Source organism: Ostrea edulis, chromosome 2, assembly GCF_947568905.1.
Source record: "Ostrea edulis chromosome 2, xbOstEdul1.1, whole genome shotgun sequence".
NCBI classification, from domain to species: domain Eukaryota; kingdom Metazoa; phylum Mollusca; class Bivalvia; order Ostreida; family Ostreidae; genus Ostrea; species Ostrea edulis.
The window spans coordinates 94,529,118-94,541,554 of NC_079165.1; the positions used below are offsets into that span (position 1 = coordinate 94,529,118).

At 34.4% G+C, this 12,437-nt stretch overlaps 1 protein-coding gene across 12 annotated transcripts; it reads left to right on the plus strand.

The window, feature by feature from the left end:
- Positions 1-1,781: 1,781 nt before the first annotated feature.
- Positions 1,782-11,646, plus strand: LOC125680860 (uncharacterized). 12 transcript variants are annotated; one of them, XM_056155596.1, is made up of 6 exons: positions 2,423-2,517; positions 4,670-4,756; positions 4,891-4,996; positions 5,161-5,214; positions 7,513-7,642; positions 10,553-11,646. In XM_056155596.1, the coding sequence occupies exon 6, from the start codon at positions 10,563-10,565 to the stop codon at positions 11,496-11,498; it is 936 nt and encodes a 311-aa protein (XP_056011571.1). In that variant the 5' UTR covers positions 2,423-2,517; positions 4,670-4,756; positions 4,891-4,996; positions 5,161-5,214; positions 7,513-7,642; positions 10,553-10,562; the 3' UTR covers positions 11,499-11,646. The 12 variants fall into 12 exon arrangements, with proteins under 12 accessions (XP_048776612.2, XP_048776609.2, XP_048776615.2 ...); XM_048920655.2 differs by lacking the exons at positions 2,423-2,517; positions 7,513-7,642 and adding an exon at positions 1,782-1,885; XM_056155593.1 differs by lacking the exons at positions 2,423-2,517; positions 7,513-7,642 and adding an exon at positions 2,301-2,386.
- Positions 11,647-12,437: the final 791 nt, after the last annotated feature.

Sequence of the window (12,437 nt, forward strand, 5' to 3'; positions counted from 1 at the left end):
AACCTCCACCCCTACTCCATTTACATGTTTGTGTACATAACAACTTAGGGAGATATTGAGACAGTTTTTATAAAGACAATGAATGAAGAATGTTCTAATTTCAGTTGTCTACAAGACTGGGACAAATTTATATGGTTAATGAATAACATCTTCCCAAGTCAAGGGTTTCTGATCCGCTCCTCTCCTCACAAACAGGAGAGGAGCGGATCAGAAACCTTTGACTTGGGAAGATGAATGAATAATAACAAATCCAAGAATCTTTGTTGTGTCTGTTTCCAAATTCATAAGCTTGTATTGTGACTAGTTCATGTATGAGAGTCTACATATTATGTACAGGTATATGTATTACATGTACATTAGGGTTTTACAAATGTATGAATATTCTTTAACCCCAACTTTTGGTACGAGGAGGAACAAATCTGTTTACCTTTTTATGATTTACATTTTTATGATTGAAAGGTGTATGCAAATGGATACAGATGCAATAACAATATTTATACCTATGCATCGTCCATTGGTACCTTTAGTTGTTCAAACATATTGTTTCAATTGAATTCACTTGCGGAAAAATCATTCATGGATTGATTTATATAAGTTTTCAAACGATTCACATCAGATAGACGTGGTAACCTAAAATAAATTCAATCGAAGCACGACTGATTTCCCACATACTTTATGAAGGTTTGGACAGAAACGAGGGGGATAGGAAAGACCGAATAAATTAGTGTGGCATGATAAAGATCCTCTCTGTTGGGGGGGGGGGGGGGGGGCGTAAGCGCCGAGCATAGGCCTAAATTTTGCAGCCCGTCGCCGGCGTCTCCAAATGAGTAAAAGATTCTCGAGATGGACGTTAAACAGTAGACTGCCAATAGCCATCATTTAAAGTTTTAGATGGGTGTTTTTTCTATTCATTGATATGGATAAACTTCAGGCATCTGAGTTTACATATACATGTATCCACAATAGACATGTACATGTGGACAGAATTAATTTTATGTAGACCAAATGTCAAATATATATAGCCGAAATAATGCATTGGTCACGCTTATGATTTAAAACTCAAACACAATTCAAAGTTTCATTAAATTTTATTTCTTACAATACAAGAATAGGTCCTCCACAGCCCCTTAACTACAGATCAATACTTTTACAACTTTCGCCCGATTTAGATACTGAAAAACAACATTCCATGCAATCAATGACTGTTAGATCTGATTTTTATGTGTAATTGGGATTTACAGAGCGGATATAAATTCCAAACACTTTTCTTAAAGATTTGTGATGATTGTGTGTAATTCCCAAACGGGCTGACCATGGTTCCACGGTGGAACTCCTGTCATCTGCATTGTTCTGCTGATTATTTGTGCACCCTGAAATCATAAAAGCAAAAGAAAATGATATTTCTGGAGACGATTTAATTTATAATGCATTGTATTATCACAGCTGTAAATTTGAATAATTCAAGGATAATTACTACGCAATTTATAAATGTTCTGCGGAAATTAAAAGGTCGTCTGTCATTTCTGTTTTGAGTTCAGATGATTCGATCAAAGCTCTCTCGTCTTCATAACCCAATAGATATTTTTAAAATTGAAATACTATTATACATTGTACCTTAAAAGAGAGATTTGGTAGACCTTGTTCTTAAAAGGGATGAAAAACCAACCAACCACTTTAAAAGTTTAAAGGGACCGCATTGAAACCACTAACCCGAGTCCTAAAGTGATGGCCAAGCTTTCATTAAATATTTTTAAAAGTTATTGACTATTTCATTTTATTATTTAGACAGCGAATTATGTACATAGATTTCAGTGCACTCCCCATTTAGGCCTAATTTGAATGTAATGCACCACGGACACGAGGGAATAGAATCCCATATTACAAGGTAGGTACCTGTATTAAGAAGACATATTGTTAATCTGTAACATATCTTGTAAGATATGATATATTGTGTACTATTAAATTTACCCTTAATCTCAACATTTGTAAGATATGTAATATTGGTTAAAATGGAATGGTTTTATTTGCCAGTAAACTGGCCACAAAAACAAGTCTCCACCGACCTTGACTATGTCTCAGTATTGGCAGTAGGCATGTAATTGACCTTAATTTACATCTGATGTATGCAGATTGTGTTTACGTGTATTTATTTCGTTTGTTTAAACAGTTCAAGTAATTATAATTTCTCTAATATAGTGTTTAGTGTATTAGAAATTAACTGAGGGTTCATTGTCCCATGAATTAAAACTCTGTATAGTAGTTTGGCAGGAACGACCTCTTCCGTGGTGTTTGTACGAATATTACATGTGTATCCGCCACAGCTGTGCACCGCTAAAGTCGTTTTGATTTATTATTTTGTCGCGATTTTAAAGAACTGCTACAAAAGGTAGGATTTACTTTCTCTTCATAGAATTAAATGCAGTGCATGGAATGTGCAGTGTTAGATTTATCTTCATTATATTATTGTTGGTTTGAATTGAAAAGTTCGAAGATTTTGGCATCGAATTAAAGTTTAAGGTAAGTGTATAACAGTGTTTCTTGTTTTAGTGAATAATCAGATTCTCAACACTAGTTTAATTTATGTGACTAAGTTACATTTTGTAACGTGACGATGGCAGTAATCTGAATTACGAATTCCTTCAATGATCTTTTATGTTAGATGCATAAACAACTTGTGATAGTTCATTGTGTTTTGGGAACAAGGAAAGAGTGAAATGGCACTCAAATACACTTCAGTCATGTACATGATAGAGATGGAAGAATTTTTATGATGTTTTACTTGGTGACTTATTATGAAAATAGGTAAATATAGAGAAAGTAAATCATTAATTAACGTAATAACCGAAGAGAACTAGTCATTGATCTCTAAATTAGGTAAATATAGAGACAGTAAATCATTAATTAACGTAATAACCGAAGAGAACTAGTCATTGATCTCTAAATTAGGTAAATATAGAGACAGTAAATCATTAATTAACGTAATAACCGAAGAAAACTAGTCATTGATCTCTAAATTAGGTAAATATAGAGACAGTAAATCATTAATCAACATAATAACCGAAGAGAACTAGTCATTGATCTCTAAATTTGTGGGAAAAGGTTTACAGTACTTTTCTTTTAATGAAAGCAGATCTCGTGCAATGAGATACGCTCATTTTGATGTCCTTTTCACTACAGGAAATGTATGTTCCTCCGCGATCCCCAATAGAAGATCAAAACACGACATTCAATTGAACTGCGCAGATAAAGGCTTTACTTTGTTTGATGTGTATTGATTTTGGTTTGAATTATTTGTACACGTATGTCATAGATCCCGATATGACCGACTGATTCAGTATCAGTTCTTGGATTACCATCATTGTTAAAATGCAAAAAAAATATTTTTATCATAATGGCGCTTCTCTGTCTTTGCTTTTCGTACTCTGTTCTAAAAATAGTTTGAGAGAATAAGACCTCAGACGTCTATATTGTTGTATGCATTTCCTTTGTACCGGATAGCCATTTAAAAAACAATACCCACGCATTTTGTAATCCAGTTAATATTTGTTAACAGATGTAAGTTGATCAGCAGATGTAAGTTTATCAACAGACGTAAGTTTATCAACAGATGTAAGTTTATCAACAGATGTAAGTTTATCAACAGATGTAAGTTTATTAACAGATGTAAGTTAATTAACAGATGTAAGTTTATCAACAGACGTAAGTTTATCAACAGACGTAAGTTTATTAACAGATGTAAGTTTATCAACAGATGTAAGTTTATCAACAGATGTAAGTTTATTAACAGATGTAAGTTAATTAACAGATGTAAGTTTATCAACAGACGTAAGTTTATCAACAGATGTAAGTTTATTAACAAATGTAAGTTTATCAACAGATGTAAGTTTATCAACAGATGTAAGTTTATTAACAGATGTAAGTTTATTAACAGACGTAAGTTTATTAACAGACGGAAGTTTATCAACAGATGTAAGTTTATTAACAGACGTAAGTTTATCAATAGACGTAAGTTTATTAACAGACGTAAGTTTATCAATAGACGTAAGTTTATTAACAGACGTAAGTTTATTAAAGGACGTAAGTTCATCAACAGACGTAAGTTTATCAACACACATGAATATTGTGCACTGACGATGTGGTCAGTATGTAAGAGAACACATTGATTTAGGTGATATTAGTTCGGCAATTTACCAACACCCTAACATAGATAATTGCATCATCGATTAATGACATGGGTGGACACATAATCATTTACTGGTCATCTATTTGACGACTTGTGCTGTAATTCATACTTATTTACACCTACAATAAAGATTTTCATGACAGTTTGTGAAAGTGAATCGTGGTTTTCATCACCCGAAACATATTAGGGTGTGTGCGTGACGGGAAAAATGTTTTCCAAAATAAGAAAGCTAACTTTTAGTTTACGCTTTAAAATAACATAAGCAAAGGTCGGTCACTCTACCCGTTCATATGAAAATGTATTATTTTTTAAAATGATTTTCAAACATTTATTAAATCTTTTGTTGGTCCTTGCTTGAGCGAGTGCTCCGCAGTATCACGATAATATATCAAACATCTACTTCACATATCCATGCAGTTCATTTGAATGACATTTAAATGGCCTTAAACAGATATTTTTGCAGATAAAGATTTTGTTTTTCTGTAGCGCTACTACAAGTGGAACCTATATACAAGCAATTGGGACGAACACAGGGATGAGAAATAATCGGTGAGGGGCTGTACTTTGATATCTGTAAGTATACTGGCATTCAGTAGGCATACAGGTCTCCCAATAGCAGGAGAGTGAATCTGTATACACGCCTAATGACTTTCTTATTTTCCGACAAAGACCATAATTTCTAATCGATATCAAGAATTACCTTTCAGGTTTTCGGGCATTCATGGAGTGCTTGACAGCAATTTAAAATCTAGCCATCGATTCAGAGATATTCTTTCCAAAGGCAAACAGACAATCAGTGTATCGTTTTGATAGGTAATTCGAGATAAAAATCTGGTCTCTAACTTTTGTGTGGATGGATTGTATTAGTGGAAAACGTGTTGACGTGGTATTTCGTCGATCAAACTTTCTCAATTGTGTTGTAAAACGCTCGGGTCCTTCTGAAGCCTCCAGACTTACATGTATTTTATTTTCTACAGGTGTGAAATAAAAGCTGCTTATCCGCACCGTGTCGGCTGATCCAAAATGCCTAGGTAGGTCTACCAGTAAAAAAGATGTGTTAAAAAATATAGGTTTACAAATTTTAGCTATAGTTCCAAAATTGTTCCTTGACAGGTACATGTATATTTTATTTCATGACTTGTTTACATAGTACGTGTATTCTGGTGTAGGTTTATCTATGAAATATGCATGTCTTGAGGGGGAGGGGATTCAACCCATCTATTTCTTCTTTTTTGTGGAAAAAATATGCATGTGTTTTGATTGATTCTTAAGACCAAATTTCCTCGCTGGTATACTTTGAATTGTTGAATATATTCGGTGACTCACCTGAATCAACCGTTTGCTAGATACATACGCAGTGAATTGATTTAACCTGTCATTGGTGTAATCTGATTTTCGCCATGTTTTCTATCAATGCGTATAATCACGTAGCTTAATTATGGGAGATTTCAGTTTTTGAATTTATGAAAATCTTTATTCTTATTAGAATGGTTTCTTACACTTTAGAGTTCTGGACGTCAAGGGTTCGAGCTCCGCTCATACAAGTACTTTGACTGCGTCAATCATAAGACGTAAAAATATTGTGACAGCTCTTTTAACAGACGATTGGCATTTAGAACTTTGGAGTGAGACTTGGCTTGTAAATAATTATCCTGAGTGGTACTGTACTTCACGTACCATTGGCGACGTCTCAATATGATTCTCTTCTTTTACTTATGTTTTTTTTTTGTGTTTCTTTATCGAAAGAATTTAAAATAAAACATCCCTTTCGTAAAAATCCTGGATTCACCACTGATTAATGAATCCTGGATTCAACACTAATTAATGAATTCTGGATTCACCACTGATTAATGAATCCTGGATTCAACACTGATTAATGAATCCTGGATTCACCATTGATTAATGAATCCTGGATTCAACACTAATTAATGAATACTGGATTCACCACTGATTAATGAATCCTGGATTCACCATTGATTAATGAATCCTGGATTCACCACTAATTAATGAATACTGGATTCACCACTGATTAATGAATCCTGGATTCACCATTGATTAATGAATCCTGGATTCACCACTGATTAATGAATCCTGGATTCACCACTGATTAATGAATTCTGGATTCACCACTGATTAATGAATCCTGGATTCACCACTGATTAATGAATTCTGGATTCACCATTGATTAATGAATCCTGGATTCACCACTGATTAATGAATCCTGGATTCACCATTGATTAATGAATCCTGGATTCACCACTGATTAATGAATCCTGGATTCAACACTAATTAATAAATCCTGGATTCACCACTGATTAATGAATCCTGGATTCAACACTGATTAATGAATCCTGGATTCAACACTGATTAATGAATCCTGGATTCACCATTGATTAATGAATCCTGGATTCACCACTGATTAATGAATCCTGGATTCAACACTGATTAATGAATCCTGGATTCACCATTGATTAATGAATCCTGGATTCACCACTAATTAATGAATCCTGGATTCACCACTAATTAATGAATCCTGGATTCAACACTGATTAATGAATCCTGGATTCAACACTGATTAATGAATCCTGGATTCACCACTGATTAATGAATCCTGGATTCAACACTGATTAATGAATCCAGGATTCACCAATGATTAATGAATCCTGGATTCATCACTGATTAATGCTTTCATGGTTCAACCTGTATTGATCTAATTTAAACAATGAATATAACTTAGATAAACATGAGATTGTAAACTAGCATCAAGGGTGTGTGTGTATACTGTCTAAGTTATCTAAGGCATGGCTATTAGTGGTGGATTTAAGGGGGGCGCAGCCGGCGCCCCCCCCCCCCTAAAATGTTAAAATTTTATGTAAATCTTGTTTAGAAAAACATTCTAAACAATAAAAGAAGCAATAATTTCTTCCACTCCCAGAGAAATAAATGACAAAATCTTTTGATTTCTTGAATTACTTGATTATGAGAACTTAATTTTTTTTTTTCAAAACCCTTAAAATTTGCGTCATTTTATTAATTTCACCTTGTTAAAAATGATAAAATATAGTACAAATGACTAAATAGGAGACATATTTCAGGCCCTATAAAATCAGTAAAATCCAGGAGCTTTCGGGGGCTTCGCTCCCTGGGCCCCTACCAGGGCTTCGCCCTGGACCCACTGGGTTCCCAGACCCCCTGCCTCATAAAGTGGTGCCCCCGTAACCGCAATTCCTTGATCCGCCCCTGACTATCTGCAGGATTTTATGTTATGCCAGACTTAGTCCATGTATGCTTGTCCTGTGTATGATTCGGTCTTCATTACTTTTTTCGAGATTGGGAGGTTATGGATTCGAGCTCAATCCAGTAAGAACTAGGTCGTTGAAATTGGGTTTCTACAGTTCCTCAGCCAAGCACTCGACATTACAAGTGAAAATCGCACGTCTGAGACCTGAACTTGCAATGGTAGGTGTTCGCAGGATCACCGGGAATGGCCCTAGGCACCTAGCATAGGTCATGATTAGTGTCATGTGTTTGTTTACACAGGTTAATATATTTGTAAAAGTTTTGTTTAAAGCAGATTAAACAGTTTTTAGTGATTGCCACATCTCATTTTGTTTTAAACAGTCATCATATTTTCTATTAAGCAATACATATGTAAACAAAAACATGACACGAGCCTTGTATACACAACAAAGAATTGTGACTTGTAACTCAACAACTGACATTCAAATATTTGCTGACCATAAGATATACCTTTATTAAGCATCGTAAACATCAAGCATGAGGGAATAAATGAAAATTTTCAGTTCAGAGAGTGTCGTGTCCATGTCCCTTTAAAACACAATCTATAATTCATTGTAATTAACATACATGTAAAAATGAAAAGATCGATTATTGGAGAAACGCCGGCATGATTGATTGATTGTACATGTATACCATATATACGCATGTAAGGTGAAGATAACGAACAGTGATCAATCTCATAACTCCTATAAGCAATACAAAAATAGATAGTTGGGCAAACACGGACCCCTGGACACACCAGAGGTGGGATCAGGTGCCTAGGAGAAGTAAGCATCCCCTGTTGACCGGTCACACCCGCCGTGAGCCCTATATCCTGATCAGGTAAACGGAGTTATCCGCAGTAAAAATCAGTGTGCCAAGAACGGCTTAACAATCGGTATGAAACACGTCAGACAGCATTTGACCCAATGCAAGGTTGTATTGACGAACTAGATCGTTATAACGACCATAGAATTTGCGAAATGCTGACTTCAATCGAGACTGTTGAAATCCCTGTACCATCAACTTGTTTGTCAGTAGCTTACCTCGATTTAAAAACTGACTATACGCAGAACAAGCTCTTGCATATCGAATCAGTTGAGGTATATAAACACCATATGCAGGTGATAATGGAATATTGCTACATAAATATTATATGGGAAGTTGACGATGGAGAAGCTGAAATCATCCCGTTTGTCATACAGTTGAGTTGTCAGTTTGCCGTTAATGTCTACTTTCAATAAAATATCTAAGTATGAAGCAGAAGTGGACGACTCTGTGGTGTCCTTTATTTCGAGCTCACGGGGATATATCAAATCGACATATGAATGAAAGCTATCATTGTTAATAGACAAAACGTGATCGATATATCTAAAAGTCGAATTGACGGCCACAGCGAGAGATTTTTTTCTTCTCACGTAGAAGTTTTTGAATATTCAAATAGTATGTAGAGCAACAATTGTTCGAAGACCAAATTTTTCTTTTTAAAAGAAATTAATTACAAATTCATACAATTTATTGGAGATCTTCTCAAATATTTTATGTAGCGAAGACATTGCTTAGCTACGGACTTCTGTACTTAGCTAATGTGTTTGTATGTTGTTTAATGTAAGTCATATTCTCATCGATGTTATGATACCAACTTACTGATGTGAAACAACAGATACATTCGCCTGATGGCCCTAATACCAAGCGGTGGATAAGAACAAGCTTTGAAGATGACAACTCATCCTAAATGTCAATGAGAAATAATATTATGAATTCTTTCTGTATTTAAAGTGAACATTCGTTTCAAAACTCTTTACAAATACATGTAGACAAATATTTTTTATTTTATTTTTTGTAATTCATTTATTTTTTATTTATTTATTTATTTATTTATTTATTTTTTTTTTTTGCTTTCACAATAAATAAACATTTACATATTAACAATACATGATAATATAGTATATACATATTTCAAGCAAGTACAAACATATATGTGTATATTTAGGAGTGCATATGTACATGTATAATGTGAAAGGTATTTAATTTCGAAAAGATGGGGAGAGAGAAGGAGAGACAGGGAGAGAGAGAGATAAGGGGAGTAAGGGGAAGAATTTTGCCTGGTCTTCTGATCAGTCTCAATCATTTCATATAAAGCAGTTGTTATCTGTTAACTGTACATAATTAAATCAAATCACATATATTCTGCCAGTATTTCTCACATTCAGTATATTTACAGCTTTTTAGCAACATAGATTTTTCTATATAAAATCTATCAATGATATGTTTTTGACAGCACAAACATTTAGTTTTGGAGCCATTTTATACCTACTTGCAAATATGTAATACTTAACAATGAGTATTAGTAAATATTGTACTTTGTATAAGTTTCTGTTATTGTATTTGCCAAATACATGTAGTATGGCTTGTCTATAACATATAATTGGTTTATTAAATTTATTGAGAAACCAGTCTTCAATTGCACACCAGATCTCCTTTACTTCAAAACATTCTACAAAGAAGTGATCAATAGTTTCTATGTTACTTTTGTACAAATGGGGGAGTCTATTAATTTAAGTTTAAAAAGATAACTACTGGTAGGAATTATTCTATGAAGTATTTGAAATTGTAACCATTGATACTTTGACTCTTTTGTTACTTTAAAGGGGAGCTCAAATATTTTATTCCATTCTATCTCATTAAACAGATCACCATTCTCAACTCATTTTGATACAGAAGTAATTGGTACCCGTTTTTTATCAATTAAAACATTGTACATATCTTTGCAGCCCTTTTCATTTTTAAAAAATATAGAAATTGATTTAGGGATAAAAGGCATAATTTTTTTTCTAATGTAGACGAATATTAATGTAGTGAGTCCATGTGATTATATTTTATGTTCGTAGGCTTTTTCTGTTTTGATGTAAAACAGGGGACATAATTCCACAAAAGCTGCATTTTGTAAAGTTTCGTAAATTCTTCGGCTGAACAACAGTTTGCCAACAAAATCAAAATATTTGGTGTTGTAAATTGGACTTTGGCGCCTGTACTTTCAAATAAACTAAATCTTAACTATTCGGGTAAATATGATTAACTTTTTTGCAGATCTAAAACCATGGACCTAGGCGGTTATACTTCCCGGCGTTCTATGCTAGAGAGAGAAAAAGCTGTAGATGGTGCTCGCAATCCAGGTGCCAGTAAATTCGGAATTTCATTGGCGGAAATAAACTCTAAGAAAGACAAGCTACTTCTCCGTGAACTTCGTAAAATTGAAAGCGAAATTAAAAGCATGAGTTTGCAAATGAGCCAACGGAAAAAGACATTTGTTAAATCTTGTCATGTGTTGAATTACGATCCCATAATATTAGTTGAAAGACCGCCATCACCGGAAATGAAGAAGAAAGCGTTAGCAATGTCAATGGGATTAGATGAAGATGAGTATAATGAACATTTTGAAAACGAAAATATCCCACGTTACATGCGCCAGCTGAGATCAAAACAGAAGACTCCCTCAACTCTTAACACCATAGACGCATTCACTATCAAAAACAAGAAGAAAAAGAATGTATGGGAAGACGCAGTGGATCAAACTGAATCGCCGGTGTTCCATAGTACGGTCAAGCCCTGCCTTCAGCTGACCAAACGAGAACAGAGTGATCTACATATGGGATGGGCGTTACACAAACCACGGCTCACTCCAGACAGCGAAGTTCAGAGGGAGGGACTAGAAGAATTCCGAAAATCGAAAACGCCGCCCCGTTCTATTACACCAAAATCACGCGCTTCTACTGCAATTAAAGAGGTACAGGACATTAATTCTTTATATGGCGTTCATGAGGGTAGCGATGATGAATTCACCCCATTCATTACTCAGATGGCGAAGGTTAGAGATCATAGTTCAAAGGCAAAAGAGGCAGGCAAATCACCGAGAGGTTATGCTCGTGCCCCTATTGTAGTTACCATGAAATCGGTTCGATTTTCTTCCAGTATTCCAAATACTCCAGTGCAGAAGAAACGTCCAAAATTAGCTGCTACAAAAATTGCATATTGATTGACGATTTTTTCTTCTTCTCACTTTTGTAATAAAATCAAATGTTCATGTCAAATTATTAGAAGTGTACATGAAATATTACCAATTTATTACATGAACTTGTATTTTCAATAATTTATTTTGTCTTAAAGCATCGTTTCACGTATAATATTGTTGTTTCAAGGGACATTGGCACTAGTATACCGTGAAGGTACTACTTTATAATGCATGTGCAGTACAAAGGACTGTCACTTACCTCATGGAAACTGGCAAAGCGTTAGATAATTAGAGTTTGGACAAATATTAGATCTAGACAGGAAAATAATCTTATATTTTTGGAATTCGTTCAGGTTGAAAACATAAAATAGAACAAGAAATGCGTCAAAGTTACCAGGCTGCAGAAGTTAAAAGAAATCATATTCTAGATGATTATAATACTTTAAGATGCTGTCCATGGAACAATTTGTAATGTCGTTGCCAAATGGCATATCAAATGCCACCAATTTTTGTGTCGTGTTATCACTTGATTACTATGTACAGTATTTCCTTCCTAATGAGTTTTGCCAGAATTCATTGGATTGGATTTTATATGTTACGTCTATCCTTTTATATTCAACCAAAGTTTGGTGCTGAAGTAAGAGTTATCTACCCTTTATAATGAAACATAGTAATAGAACATTTCTTGATGCATTCCATTTTAAAGAGGATTAAAAGGGGAAAAACTAACAATATATAAAGTTTTTCTAAATTACTCAAAACATTTTGATCCCAGAAATTTGATATGCCAGTTTCTGTCTGAATGTTACATAGACTGCTTCTGAAATTCGTTGTAAGTGATGTTTCCAAGGTCTAATAGCCGAACAGGAAGGAAAATATAACGACAGACCAAACTTAGGCTCTCTGAATACCTAGCTAGGTATATTACTAACAGAGATACCAGTTTTCAGCGTTTGAACTGGT